The sequence below is a fragment of the Heloderma suspectum genome, chromosome 3, assembly GCF_057233095.1.
Source record: "Heloderma suspectum isolate Gila_16-S chromosome 3, 16-S_ref, whole genome shotgun sequence".
Taxonomy (NCBI): Eukaryota; Metazoa; Chordata; class Lepidosauria; order Squamata; family Helodermatidae; genus Heloderma; species Heloderma suspectum.
Window position 1 is genome coordinate 255,998,371 of NC_139460.1, and position 16,153 is coordinate 256,014,523.

General features: G+C 44.3%; 1 protein-coding gene across 1 annotated transcript in view; it reads right to left on the reverse strand.

Annotated features, from left to right (window-relative positions):
- Positions 1-16,153, reverse strand: part of SORCS3 (sortilin related VPS10 domain containing receptor 3) — a 516,588-nt gene that overhangs the window by 123,824 nt on the left and 376,611 nt on the right. The window contains exon 14 of the mRNA XM_084841986.1: positions 13,492-13,599. Coding sequence (XP_084698112.1) covers positions 13,492-13,599 — 108 coding nt within the window. The remainder of the gene's footprint in view (positions 1-13,491; positions 13,600-16,153) is intronic.

Genomic DNA, 16,153 nt, shown 5'->3' on the forward strand with positions numbered 1-16,153 from the left:
AAACTCTCAAGGCAAAGAGCTATCCCTTTTCACTGTTTCCACAGAAGTACTTGAAATCTGGGCTCCCTTCAGCTCCCTGGAGGGTATATACCTGCCAAAGTTCTGGCAGTTTGGCCCAGTGGTTTTTGTGCTAGGCTCAGGGAAAAATTGGTTTCTTTCTACAAAACCTCTCAAAGCATAACTTTTCACTGTTTCCACAGAAATGCTTGAAATCTGGTCCCCTCTTGGCCCCCCCATCAGACAGTTTGGCCCACTAGTTTTTGTGCAAGGCACAGGTAAAATGTGCTGCTCTCAGAAACTCAAACCAAGGTTCATAAAGGGATAATCAAGTTAGGTGTTGAAGTGATGAGAAGATCGCTATCCCTAAAACCTGCTATAAGTTTCTTTGAGGTGCAAATACTATTACTTTCCTATTCACAATCAATAACCTCAGAGTCTCTTTGGCTGAATTGCCTGGGAAAACACTGGGTGGTATGCAGGAAGCAAACAAAGGTTGAATCTACACATTGCAGTTTCACCATTCTCATACTGCAGTGATAACTATTGGTGCACCAATGGGCACCAATAGTTATCACTAGGGATGGGGGAGAAATCCTCCACGGACCCCCGGATTCTTTTGAAGCTGGTAGGGGTATACGAAACCCCACTTACCTGGCTCCGTCAGGTTCCGCTGGGGGTGGAGGCGTTCCATCCCTCCCCCCAGAATCGTCGCCAGGGGGGGAGGCGATCCAGTCCTCCCCCCCGGAACCCTCGAAAGCCGGCTGTGTTCCGCGGCGGCTCCGCAGAGCAGCCGGCCAGGCCCAGGCCAGGGCCGTCCATAGCCGGATTTCCAGCCGCGGAGGGCTCTGGGTAAGGGGAAAAAAAATGCAAAACAAATGGCGGCAGCTACTGCCACCGCCATTTGCGTTCCTTATTTTTCTTCGTCTCTCTCTTTTTTTTTTTTTACAGAGACGTGATAGGCTATGTAAAAACTTACGTAGCCTATCACGTCTCTGTAAAAAAAAAAAAAAAAGACAAGACTGTAAATGGAGGCGGCAGCAGCCGGTTGAAGACCAGCCGCCGCCGCTGAAGCCGCCTCCGCCTGGAACATCCGCCTGAGGTAAGTCTCGTCCCAGGGGGATCCACGGGGGGGCGGGGGGGGCAGGCCATTCCGCCACGGAGTTCAGGGGCCGAATGCACTGGCATTCAGCCTCACCGAGATCCATGGCGGAATTCTCTGACATTCCTAGAATCTGGCCTCCGGAGTCCATGGAGGATTGGAAGACTTACCTCCATCTCCTGGAGGAAACCTCACCAGCCAGATCTTCCCCACCAGCCAGCTCCAAAGCACCAGCGATACGGCCGCCGGCTGATTGACTGTGGACGCAAATGGCATCCACTACGCCATTTGCGGCCATAAAGGTCTTAATTTAAGCTAAATGCAGCTAAATGCGACTCCATCTGATACAGCAGCTGCGCCCCTACTTTCCCAGTCATCTGCTCCCATCGGTAGTACATGCCCTGGTCTCCTCTTGTCTAGACTACTGTAATGCACTCTATGTGGGGTTACCCTTGAAGACGGTTCAGAAGCTGCAGCCAGTACAGAACACGGTGGCTCACCTGATTAAAGGCGACCGCCGGCATGATCACATCACTCCGGTGCTGAAGGAGTTGCACTGGTTACCAGTAGGGGTGGGAGGACGCCTTACCTGCGGGTCCGGGGGGGCATCTGTGGGGGTGGGAGGCAATCCTTCTTTCCCCCCAGAGTCCATCCAGGCCAGCTCCACTCCGCGATGATCCTGCAGAACTGGCCGCCGTTGCCGCAAAGCTGGCAATACGGCCAGCTGCCATTGGCATTCCGTATCACTATGTTAAGTATCCGGATGCAAACGGCGTATTGGGCACCATTTGTGGCTGTAAAGCTGGTGGATTAGCCTAAATGCAGACATTTACATATTTAGAAATATGATGTTTTAATGTAGAATTTTATTGTTTTAAAACTGTTGTATTGCTGTACATAACCCAGAGTGGCCGGATGACCAGCCAGATGGGCGATTAAGAAATTTAATAAATAAATAAATAAATAAATAACAGAAGAGAAAGGGTTTTTAATTTATTTTTTATTTAGGAAAAAGAGATCAAACATGGGAAGGGAAGGAATACAAGAACTGAGAAGGGCAGGTGGAAGGGGAGAAAGGGAAAGTACTATATTTATATATATGTATTTATAAAAAAAATCAAAATAAGGCAAAGTAATGGTTGAGAGAGAATTGAGGAGGTGTTTGTGTGAAGGGGAAGATAAGCAACTACAGTGAAATTTTCTGGATTTTTAAATGAACAAACAACTGGAATGAATAGTAAACCTATTACAGAAGGGTGGAGTGGGGAGACAAATAATGTAGATGTCATAGCATGCCCTTCCGTCTTGGCTTTGTTCTGCCAAAGGAAAGTGGGAAGGGTTAAGGCTTCCTCTGCCATGCTTGGCAGAGACTGGTGCAGTTGCTCCTGGTGACCACAGCAGAGGCGAGATAGGACTGGAGCGGAGGCAGAAATGCCTTGGAGCTTCCCTCCCAGCTCTCATCCCATCCTGATGCTGCCACCGCTGCCACCACCACCATCGTGCACACAATGGCAGCTTGTCAGGGCAGCGGGAGGCTGCTCAATTATCAAGAGGCTCGTGCACCCCAATGAATCATCTTGTGTTCCCCCCCCCCGGGGTGCATGCACCCCACATTGGAGGCCACTGCTCTAGCCAAATAATATTCAGACAGTCCTCTCCTCTCCAGTAACACCACCTCTCTCACAATGTGCAAACGGAGGCTGACTCACAGCAAAGCTCACTGACTCCTGCTACATCTCCCCTTCCTCTCCATCCCTGGTGGCTGGATGTCTCTCAAATTGATATATTTGGCACCTCCACATTCCCTTCTCTTCCCCTCCCCCCCCCTCCACCTCCACGTGATCTTTCAGAAGTTGATACATATTGGAGACAGGCTGTCTGGGCTGCTCAGAAGGCATAAGAAGAGCTCCAGATATACGAGGCAGATGAAAGCGCCTTATAGGTGACCTGCTTCACTTTGGGGTGCCTTGGTGCTGTTCTGATCTGCTTCGTAGCGAGACAAGGCACCCCCAAATCAGCATTCTTCACCTTGTTATTTGGGCTTTGAACTGAAGCTTTGCACAGCCCTACTGCTAAGCACATGAAAGCATGTGAAGCTGTACATATCAAGTTGGAAAACAGATGCAATAAATGCATTACATAAAACTTACCTGACAAATTGATAAATGGACATTTAAACTGGCTAGTGCCTGAGAGTGGGAGACAAAAGGAAGTAGGATGTTTTCAATGTGGGAGGAAAAGGGAAGTGGGATGGTTAGGCCAGATTCCATTTTGTAATCCTGAGAAGAGTGGGATGGTTATAGGTCTGGATGAATGTAGACAAAATGGAAAGCCTCCACCGCAGATCTATACAGACAGAACATGTCTCAAGGTGCTGAAAAATATAATTTTATTTTTAATAAAGCCCAATGCATTTTGGCCCTGATATTTTTAGGGGCCTTCTTCAGGGGCTATAAAAGAGACAATACACAAAACTAAATTTATTTAAATGAATAATAAACAGCAAATAAATGCAATATAATTTGCATACGTATTTGTACTTAAAATTGTGACATGGAAAGAGAATAATCTGAAATGCTGGTGATGATGGTGAGGAGGAGGAGGAGGAGGAGGAGCATTAGGTCATCTGTGTGCATGGATATGTTCAAGCTGACTGTAAAATTTCTGTTATCATCAAAATACTATTAATTTCAAGAATGAGGCCTGGAGGAGATCCCACCCACTGATTTTCATCATTATTGTTGCCACATGTTACAGGCATAAGGAGAAGAGACCTTCTCAGTCAGACCAAAAGTCTGTCTAGTACAGTATTAAGTTTCCATAGTAGATAACCAGATGTCCCTGGGAAGCTTACAAGCAAGACACGAGGGCAATGGTCCTCTCCTGCCAATGTTCCCCAGGGACTGATATTGACAGGCATACGGAATGTGGTGGAAGAAGCTTCCTAAACAATGTCTTAAATGTCTATTGTAGTAAGTCTTTATTTACTTATTCACTTACCACACTTATAGGCCACCATATTTTTTTAAAAAAAACAAAATTATCTGGGTGGCTTACAACATAAAATAAAATAATTTAAAAATTAATTGAAAGTAAAGTAGTAGTATCACTTTTTACAGAGAAACTCTGGGCAATGAGTCTTGAGTTGCCTAGATAGTTCCAGCTGGCAATGATGAGAACCCCTTCCCCATCATGGAGGGGGAGATGGCGCAGCTCCACAGACACAAATGTGAACATAATTTTTCAGGAAATGCTTGCATATTCCAAGCACTGCATTTGTAAAATATGTACATTAGAAAAATGTCCACTTTCCAAAAAAAAGTGTGCACTCTCGAAAAATGCACATTTTGACCTTTAGTCAGTGGGGAGGAAAGTGCACATTTGGATGCACACTTGAAAAAAGGTGCACCCAAATGTATGCTTTTCCCATTCAAACAACAACCCCCAAATGCTCACAACTGGGAACAGAAGCAAGGCGAATGAAGCTTCGAGCTGAAAATCAGAGAATCTTGACAAGATCAAGCTTTACCCATTCTCCCATCTCTGTTCATCCCATCCCTAGCACTTGAATATGCTAGGAGAAAGGGAGTATTTGGCAAAATGGCTGCCATATGGGTAGCAATGTGAAGTCAGAGGTAGGGTTAGGTTTAGAAAGACCACTGAAGGAAAGCATTGGTGCTCCAAACCATCCCCATGATCTTTCAGACAATTCAGGAGAAGCATCACTAGACTACAGCAGCAATATAACACTGAACTACCAAACATGACCCATGGAGTTACAGAATTACACCCAACAAGACTTTCCAGTAGTCAACCAGCAGAAAACACTGAATGCAAATGCGTCCTTGGTTATTCTACAATGTGACAGAATGTTGGGGACAGACTGTGACAAAGAGAGAAAAATGTTGGGAACTGGCACATATCTTCAATTTAGCTATTCCCTTGTCAGCTCTCTGAGTGGACTGCCTACAAAGGCATGAAGAAAGGATTTCCACCCAGCTGAGACTGGGGCTTCTCAGAAATAAGCGAATAAAATGGAGTGGACAGGAGAGTGCCAGCCACTGAATACTAATTTATTTCAGTGGCTACAAAAAGGATTTTAATATCTTCTGTGTCTGGCAACTATCACGGATTCTTGAGACCTTTTAGAAAATGGTCATTCAATTGCTTAACAATCCAACAGGCACTTTCCTTAAAAGGCTGGCACGAGAGTGAAAACACAGCAGATGACATGCCAAGGAGTGATCTCCAAGCTACCAAATGACGCCAAGTGCAATTAGTGAAGTAATCTGCTGAACGTATAATTATGAGGGGGGTTCTATTCAGGGCGGATTTACAGATTAGTCGGTTGGTTACGCCTGCAAGAAGAAGGGAAAAGACATTAATGGGGTATCAAAATATGCACTCGCTGAATGACAAATCAAAGCTTTAGAAATTTGGTTCTTTTTTTTCTTTTTAAAAATGTATTTCCGATGTTTAGAAACAGCTTTGTATGCCATTTGCTTCAAAAGAATTCCTAGTTACATGAAAAATAGTTCTGAAAAGAGGAAGCAGGGAGAAACTGAGAATTAATATTTAATGGCATTTTTCCCAAGCATAGCTTTGATTCTGGTTTTGTTTTTTACTTACTCTTGTTCATGAAAGGCTGACAGACTCTCAGCCTTGAGAAAGGATGTTTTCATTCAGATCAAAACCAGGTATGGTACTGATAGCTGAATGAACAACCCTAATGCTTTGCAACATATTCTTATGTCTGCTTGTCTAAAGCTTCAGGTTCTTTCCCAAGGCCAAAGCCAGACTCTCAAGGTGCAATGATAACATGAGAATGAAGTAAAGAGCCTAACTAGGTCTCTGAAATCTGGGCCAGGCTTGAAAACTGAACTGTGAGTGGAAACTTATGCTAACACAATCACCCACTTTGTAGACTCTTATTGAAGTATATTCAAGTCCTGGTGTGTTTTCATCCTGCCGTGGGTTATCTTTGGGGAACAGAAACCACTCATAAGATGGTTTTCTTGAGGAGTCTTCTGAAACAGAGCTAGCCAGTTGCTCATTCTACATCAGCACTGGGAAAGTGAGTGATCATAATTAAGCACTGAGAGAAATAATTGGGTAATTATGTGAGCAATTAGTTGTATGATTGGCTGATGTATTATCTATGTAAATGTATATGGGTTTAAAAGGGATATGTTTTAGTAGTTTGTTAAGCTGCCTTGAATGACATTCTGCATAAAGATCACATACAGTTAAAAAAAAAAATCAAACATCAATCTGGGATGCCAGGCTGTAAAGTGGTAATTAGGGGTGCTGGAGAAATTTGAGATGAACGTATGGCTGTGAGTGAGAGCTGGACTATAAGGAAGGCCGAGCGCCGAAGAATCGATGCTTTCGAACTGTGGTGCTGGAGAAGACTCTTACGAGTCCCCTGGACTGCAAGGAGGTCAGATAAGTCCATCCTAAAGGAAATCAACCCTGACTGCTCATTGGAAGGACAGATACTGAAGCTGAAGCTCAAATATTTTGGCCACCTAATGCAAAGAGAAAAGCCACTGGAAAAGACCCTGATGCTGGGAAAGATTGAAGGCAAAAGGAGAAGGAGACGGCAGAGGATGAGATGGCTGGATAGCATCACCGATGCAATGAATATGAACTTGAGCACACTCCGGGAGACAGCGGAGGACCGGAAGGGTCACGAAGAGTCAGACACGACTGAACAACTGAACAACAAAATGAGCTTGGATTTCTGAGAATCCACCCTGCGGAATCTGCTGTGGAGTGACCCGCTCAGGCTGCACAGAGTCTGTGGACTTTCAGATTGTTCTTTGTTTTTTTTTACTTTCCCAAAATTTACGCATATTTATTTGTAGGAAAACACACATGTTTCTGCGGAGACTGGTAAATATAGGCAGGGAAAAGCTGAATGTAATGTGGGACAATATGCTAAATGTTACACACTGTAAATTGTTGCAACAGCTCTTTCAGAATTATTTGCGTATTGTTCCACATAACGAAAAAAATGTGAATCTCTCTGTGAGCAGACGATGGAACAAAAGGCGCCTGACAATCTGTGAAACACAGATGGAGCCATACATCGCTAGTGGTAAGATATAATTGGTGCCTACTTATATAGCCATACTGCACTCATATGCACAGATATAATGTACAAATCAGAGTATCACAGATATAATCACTAATCTTCAGGAATTGCCATCATTAGGATAGCTGGAAAAAGTGCAGCCTTGATTACAGAAATCACTGGTGAATGACCATGTTAATAATTGCCTAGTGCATTCAAGTTACCCCACATGAGTGAATATTTCAGAAATGGCCAAACTGAAACAGCTGCTTCAATTTGCCATCCACATTTGCAAGTTGCAAATTGGTATGGACATTTCAAAAATTTGAGGGGGGCAGATTCTGTGGTTACTACATTTCAGCCGATAGGGATGGCAGAGAATTTTTAGAAGTAGAATTCTACTTCTTTAGAATCCAGCCCCCCAGAGTCCATCGCAGAATGGACCACTCCCCTCCGCCACCCCGCAAAATTCTCCCTGGACGGACCCTACCTGCTGCCGGCCAGTCCAGTCCATCCGCTGCTGTCTGCTGCCCCAATCTGCGGCCGCAAATGGCACCCAGAATAGCGGACACCATTTGCATCACTACTCTTTTCGTGATAGGCTATGTAAAGATTTACGTAGCCTATCATGGCTAAAGCAGGGATGCAAATGGCGTCCGCTATGCTGGGTGCCATTTGCGGCCGCAGACTGGGGCAGCGGACGGCAGCGGATGCCATTTGCGGGTGCCATTTGCGGCTGCAGTCCAGCAGTGGACGGAAGTCCGGCCGCGGATGGGCCCAGCCAGTGGCTCCACAGACTTGCCACTAGGGATGTCAGAGAATTCTGCAACGGATCTTGGTGAGGCCAAAGGCCAGTGCAGTCAGCCCCCCGAAATCCATCGCGGAACGATGCCCCCGCCCCCCCAACCCACAAAAGGTGCGCGGGACGAAGTCCCCACCACCCCCACCCCACAAAAGGTGTGCGAAATGGAGCACTTACCTGCTCCTGTCCACGCTGCTTTGCAAATGGTGGCCGTCCTGCGGCCGCCATTCACTTCCTCCTCTTCAAGCCGTGATAGGCTACATAAATACTTACGTAGCCTATCACGGCTAACGCAGGAATGCCATTTGCATCCCTATGGAGGCCGTGATAGGCTGCATAAGTATTTACGTAGCCTATCACGGTGGGGGGGGGGAACCCCAGCGTACGCAAATGACGGCGGCTACTGCCATTTGCGTACGCTGGGTTTTTTCCCCCCCTGCCGTGATAGGCTACGTAAATATTTACGTAGCCTATCACGGCTCAATACAGGGACGCAAATGGCGGCGGCTATGACAGCCACCATTTGCATCCCTGCAGGGCTGCCCAGCGGCCGGATGTCGGGCTGTGGGTGGCCGGAGCTGGCCGGCAGCTCCGCGGCTTGGCCGTGGAGTGGAGCCGGCCAGGCAGGATTCTGGGGGGAGGGACGGAGCGCCTCCACCCCACCATGGATGCCCCTCAGCAGAGCAAGGTAAGGGATTCGTACATCCCTACTTGCCACGGAATGGAGCCAGCCAGGGAGGATTCCGGGGGGAGGGACGGATTGCCTCCCCCCCCAGCGGATGCCCCAACCAGATGGGTGAGTGTGTTTCGTACACCCTAGTAATGGGACATATGGCATGGGTGATGCAAATCACATTAAGAATCTCAATATTCTGAAGTTTTGACAGATGAAATGGAAAAGACTAACTCAGGTGCAAAATTCAAAATGTTGAAGGATAGGACAAAAAAATGAATTTCATTGGAACAAAAGAAGGTAAAAAGATCCCTGCTAAATCACACCAAAGTTCCATCTCATCCAACATTGTACTTCCCATAGTGACCATAATTGACCTCCAGGCAGCCAACAAACAGGGCATGAAAACAATCACCCTCTCATGCTGCTGCTGCTGGTCTCCACCAGCTAGTATTCAGTGGTATACAGTCTCTGAACCTGGGGTTTCCATAGGGCAGAATCCAATGTGACACTACCAACAATGTAAATTATGGTCTGCTAGTATAAGCAACCTCTATTGCAATGCCAAAAGCATTTGCTGGCACAACAGGTTTCATAACGTAAAGCAATTTATATTAGTGGTGGTAGTGTTGCATTGGAGTTAGACATCGTGGCTAATGACCAGGCTAACAGGCACAGACAGACTTAACCATCCATGAATTAGTCATTTAAAACTAATGACTACTGCCATAACTTGTAACTTTGAATTCTATTCTACACACTGTATGTTGTGTAAAGAATTATTTTCCCTTGACTCTACCTGTTTCTACTTCCAGTTCAAGAGGTTTCAGACCATTAATCTCTTTTTAATTTAGAGCATTTGAATTCAATATTGATAAATAATAAAATAAGGGTAGGTTCAAGAGCCTTAATTTGTTTGCACTGGACCTAGGTGACAGAGCTCAGTCAGCTCCATTCTGAACTACTGGAATGAATAGTTATATCCTCAGAGACTGCATCAAGAGAAGGTCTTTTATCCTTTTATTCTTTCCCTTTTGTTAGCTCAATATGATTCTAACCAGGTGTTAGAAGATCAGCTCAGTAAAAATTCCATGGAGAGAAATACAAGCTCCATAGTAACCACTTACAGGGCCATAAAAATGGAGTTGCCTTATTCTGTAGCCCCTGTGGAATGGCATGTAACTCTTTTCATTTAAAAAAAAAAAATCTTCCTCAGTAAAATCCTGCAAAACTTGTATTATGGCTTTTGTGAAGCCTTATGAAAAAATAAATACATAAATAGATTCATTTTTCAATAATAGTAATCATTAATTATCTCCATAAAGGTTCCAAAAGCTAAGCACATTAATCATCAGTAAGAGAGAACACAGTATAACCTCTTAAATGGGACTGTTTTTAGTCAGCATTGAAAATCGGAAGCCACACTTCTAAATCCTCACTGAATCTGTTACAAAGATCTTATGAAGATGGAGCAATTGTGCCATTCCCTGCTTTAGGGGATCACTGTCCTCAATATAGAAACCAGCAACAAATAGGAATTCCCCCTGCCCCATCTCTCTCTACTGCGGGCAAGGATTTCAAGCTAGGATTGAGCAGCAGGCTGTCTGTCTTGTGAGACAAGGAATGGTCTGTGAGGGATTAAACAATTTTCTTCTTCTCATTGAATTGGAGAGATTGAGTGTAGTCGCCCAGGGTGGGCCACATAAGCATCAAACTCAACCAAGGACAGAGGATGGGTTTTATGGTGCATCATCCTTTTCCCCTGCTATTAGGTACACAAGAGGGTGGGGTGACCGCACAAGCTAAAGTTGAGGAATTGCTGTTGTGTAAATAATTTTTAAAACATTTTTTTTTCTTTCTCTGGATTGGTGTTGCAAAAGAGAGGACTGAGCACCTGAGCCTGCACCTTTGTCCTTAGAGGTAAGCAGCTGAGATCTTAATTGCTCTCTAAGGAGAAGGGCAGTCATGTTTCACTTGAATGTAGAAGAGCAAAGGTGCCCTGCAGATGCTCATAACCTCACAGAATCCAATTCTCTCCTCTGGTATTAAAAACAAATTCTAAGGATGAGCTCTGACCAAAATTGAACCCAAGGCAGGTAGGAGCAGTTGAGCTTCCATCACCATCACCATCATCATCATCATCACCACCAAGTCTGTGCAAGAAGGCTGCCTGGCCAATTTTTCAGTTTTAATTCTTAATTCTTTTTAAAAGATATGTCGTTGTGTGCGGCCAAGTTGTTGTTTTTTAAACTATGTGTTGACTCTCTGTTGGGTAATCGTGTAAAAAAGCCTCTGTCTGTGATTTGCAAAAGGTTATGTCTGTAAAAGCTCCTGTGCAAGATGAGTAGCCAACCTTTATGCCCTTAAAAGCTCTTCTGCCTCTGTTTATTGGTTCTACAATGTCCTTAAAAACTCCTAAGTGGCTGGTGACCCCTTGGTTCCATCTCTGGCAGCCCGCCCTCTGCCCCACCAGCCGCAGTGGACATCAGCTCCCAGTGGTACCCCCACCATCAGGTGCACTGCCTAGCCCCATCTACCATCATCCACATGTTCCTCTGCAGGAGGAAAGGCAGTGAGCAGTGCAAAGTGGCCTGATGGCACAGAAATCTACTCACACAGAAATTGCTCACGCAAAGGCTTTTTCCCTGCAGATAAATTTGTTAACATGTGGTAATCTGTAGACACTGGGCCAGGCAACATGGCCAATGCCAGGGACTGGGCCAACAGCATGTACCTGCTCCCTATTATTGCAGTGCCTGCTTTTCAGGGAGCTTTATAGCTAGGTAAAACATACAGTTTCTCAGATGATTTCAGTGCAGACAACACTGGTCAGGAGTGAATGCTAAGTGTTTCAGATCATACGGTCAGAATGGACCAAGAGGCGAGAAAGTTATGGGGTCACTTATCTACCACTAGAGTTAGCAATGTGCTTTACTATACTTATGTCATCAAAACCAGCAGCCTGGTCTATAACACTACAGAAACATAATGGTGCTTCCCAGTATAGGCTGATGTCTCATATCAGCTGTTTGGGAATGCTGAGCATGCCAGAGAAATTAACCAGTACACATTGCCCAAGTCTCTAGTATTGATAGCTATCCATGCTCATCTGCCTTTGTCTCACACATCCCCAATGCCAGCTTTATGAAAGGAGAGGGGGTATTTTGCAGGTGCCAAACCAAACTCTCATCCACCCACTACACTCCATTTTCCTCCACACAAAAGCCGTGCTCATATTTTCAATGGAGCCACATTTTCTTAGGGAAGAACATCCTGACTTTCTTCCAAAAAGAAACTCAGAACTCTTGCTTTACTGCCCACAAAAAAAGAAAAAGAACACACACACCCAATCATTTTGTGAAACTGTAGCTTCATCTCCAGCTGACATATCATTATCCAATGGACAAACTGTGAGAAGCCATTGCTAACAGCATAATATGGAATCTAAGCACACTGCACTCTTTCAGGTGTGAAGTAGCCAAACCAAGATAAAGCTTGATGGGTTGTCACATTTAAATAAGCTGTTTGCCTTTACCAAATATGCTGGGTGAAGTTTTTTCCCCAGTAGTGAGACTGACTTAGTACCTGAGATGGGTAGAAAAGCCACATGTTGCTACCATTTCCTTCTTTTAATATATCTTTCTTGGCCCTGATGTGAAGAGAGTTGTTTTTTTTAAGGAAATTGGGTAGTCCCAAACCTGTGCATGGCCTCCACCTGCTTAATATAAAGAAATCTCCATGCTTCATCTCCTCACTAGAGATCCAGATATTGGAACCGTTGTTGCTGTCGCCAGCCTTTTCAGAATCAGCATGTCTGAAAGCAGTAATAAATCTACACTGAACTGGCCACTAGGGAAATGCTGTAAGACAGCAAGTGGTAGCTGCAGCAGCAATCCAGCAAAACCAGTATAAAAGGAAAACTCCTACAGCTGGTCCAGAAGGATTTTCTAGGTCTAGATAGGAGGCTTAGGTTGCAACCCTATGCATGTTTAGACATTAAAAAAAATGCTAGCTGGGGAATGCTGGGAGTTGTAGAGCTTTTTTCTTTCTAAACATGCATAGGATTGCACCCTTAAAGTCAAATTCTCCTTGCATACCCAGGAGTAGGGATGAGGAAAGTATTCAGGGAGGGTGGTGATAGAACCCTCCTAAATGAGACAATCCAGTTTGAGTCTGGCAAAAATCATTTTGCATTTGCCCAGCTTGAATTGGGGCTTACATTCTGTGGAGCTGTCTCTTTTGCAACTAGGGATCATGGGAGCTAGCAAGCCGCTATAATTCCCAGCTGCAAATGGGTGACTGTGCCATGTCAGCCAATGAGAGCTGTTATCCATTTGTAGCCCAGCAGACTTAGGGATGTATGAGAATTTCATTTATGTTCACGTATCACTTGAAGGTGTCCTGTTCACCATGCTGAATGCGGACCAATGCCTCAACTTGTACACTGAAAACGAAAGCTCAAGGCACCCAAAAGAGAAACTATTACTCTTCTTTCACGGCAGTTCATCCATTGAAATCAGATTGTTTAACCACAGTAAATAAGACAGCACTGATAGCCTCATCATTTCTCAGTTCTGCAAATATCAGTAGCTTGTTTTAGCATGGTATGCATTTAAACCCAACATCCATAGAAATGCTGTATTACATTATTACCACTATCAAAACTAGAGGGGAAAAATACAGTTGCTATATCAGCGTAAGAGCCAACATGCAGCACTTCCTGACTCCAGAGGGCTACACAGAGACACCCTGGAACAAACCTGACATTCCGTTTTGATGGATGGCCAAAGTGGCACAACTCCACTGACTCCCAAGGCACCTTGATTAACTCTGCAACTTACGTCATTATCTGTGTTTCTATGCCTGGCTCCACCAGGGACCCATCCACAAAGAGCGGTGCTGATGTGAAGCCATATTTATTCCAGGTCCTTCCTTCATTGAAACTCACCCTGAGATTGAAAGAGATGAGATAAATACACATAAAAGGATTTCACTGGAGCCATTTCCAAGGTAATTAAGCACCTTCTTAGGCTGGTGAGTGACAGTAGTTGGATTTATAAACAGGCATCAATCTTCAAAGTCTTGCCTTGTTATTAATTAATGCTGTGCTTCGAGGTGCTTTGAAGAAGTAATGCACCATGAACGATTATCAAAGTCAATGAGGGACAGCTCTGCCTGAGTCAAATGATAGCTTAGCTCTGATCAGGGGAAACTAGAGGATCCTGGAAAAGAGAATTCCACTTCAGCGTGTGCCATGAACTATTGTTCTGTTACAGGAATTAAGGATTTTCATTAATCAAGAGAGGTCTGATGTCTTTGTAAGACTGTACTACACTTTTTATTTTGAGCCTACTATGCAAAATTTTTATTTTGCCAAGCAAGCATTGCATTAAAAACACAGTTAAAACAATCAATTATTCAAATAGGCCTCATCACAGAAAAAGCATGGTGTGAATGTGAATGCATTTGCAATACGTGCACATTGATCGAATGCTGTAGAAAAAGCAATCTTGATATGACAGCACACCTAACTGGCTCAAGGTTCTTTTTTGCAGTTTTTTACCAGTGCATGTGTGCAGTTGTATGCATTAACAAAACATTCTTGATGTTTTGGTACATATGATTGTATCAAGATTCTTTTGTGTGGTGTTTAAACAATGCACTCCTGTGCACACGTGATTATCAGAAAACATGTCACAAGGATCTTGATGCAGCTCAGTCATATCAAGATTGCATCCCCCCACCCCAATGCTTTATCAATGTCCATGTGCTCATCAGTAATATGGGAGGGGGAATCCAACTGAGCTAAAGTAGCTGAAAGCTGAGGCAAACCATGCATACTCCAATTCCAGAATTAAGTTTTAAAACTTATCCTACTTAACTGGAGGAACACAGGGCAGAACAAACCCAAGAAATTATAAAGGAACTGAAAGGGTAAATAATCACTTATGCCCAGTCCCTTATTTAGGATGGAACTACACAGTCATATGTAAGTTTTCTCTGACATTCTCATTTTTTACTAGGTGCACCCCAAAGGGATACAGTGGAGTGCAAGGAAAAGGGTGTCTTAACCCCTTTCCTACCAGTAGTTTTTCTGCTATAATTCCCCCCTCTGCACACTCACTTTTGGGAGGGGGCAATTTTTGGTGTAAAAACAGTAAGAGGGGACAGGGTTGAGAAGCCTGCCCTTCCATAAGGCAGGCTTTTGGTCTGACTGCAGCCTTCACAGCTGTATTTGATTAGAGAGAGAGAGAGAGAGAGAGAGAGAGAGAGAGAAGAATACAGAAGAACCACGCATGACCATCCCATTTAGTTTGGCCCTCCATCATAATAGGTAGAATATTATTGGGTTTATCCCACCTAAGTACATGGAGCTATCTTTGGTATACAACTTATTAGCAGGACTTGGCATCACTGCATTTCGGACTGAAAAACAGAAACCACTGTAGAGTCCACATCCTCTCTTTGTAGTGGAGAATGTTTCATGACATCTAGACACAGGTAAATCTGTCAGTTTATGCTCTGAAACTCTTTATGAACTTACTTAGAATAAAGAGGTGAGACATGGATAAATAGGTTGAATTAGGGTCACATGTGTTTAAAATAACAGGATCTGCAGAGATGACTGCGCAGGAGCCTAGATTTTTCAGGGTCCTGCAAGCAACTAGCTTGTGAGTTAGTTGGGCAAACCTGCTTCTGACCAGGAAGAGGGAAGGTAATTTGTCCCCTTAAGTCTTCCTGAATCATCTACATCCTCATGGTGCTGTAGAACTCTGGAAGCGTGAGCCAGGTTAGCCCCAAACACAATCCATAACTTGCACGTGGGTTACATAGCCCTGGGTGGCAAGTCTTGGGAATCACCATAAAGGTGCCTCAGGTTGCACACTAAAGCTCATCCCTACGTGATCATTTCCTGTACATACCTGTGATTTACTTAATTAACTCACCAACCACATTACTATACCTCTTTTCCCATTGATTAGTGTAGAGCAGGTGAAAAAACCTGTCCACTGAGCCAATTTGTAGAGGGGTAAAAGCTTCCTACTCAGCCCTCAGAAGGTGACCAGCTAATGCTGTACTGAATTAAGTGAAGGTGGGCAGGTCCTGGAAATAGAAAGAGGCTTGATGAGGGCTGGAGCTGACTTAAATAATGGGCTACACCCAGCCCCTTTCCACACTGGTGTTGCGTGCAGCTGCATGTTGAGGATGTAACCTCCTCCTCCTCTCCAGCTGGCTGCAAACATGTCCCCTCCCAAAGCCTTGCAGGTCAGGTGGGGGAAATTGCCCATAATTATGTTCCATTCCATTTCTTCATTTAGCAGCAGATTTTTTTAAAAAAGATATCCTCAAAAAATATGTTCTCTCACTATTTAAATACGTATTTGATATGTTAAAATGCAAGGAACTGAGCTTCAACATTCGGAGAAGTGTGAAATCCAGTGGATAGCCAAGTTCTGATCTCTACATTTGTCCAAGACATGTAGATCAGGTCAATTCATATAG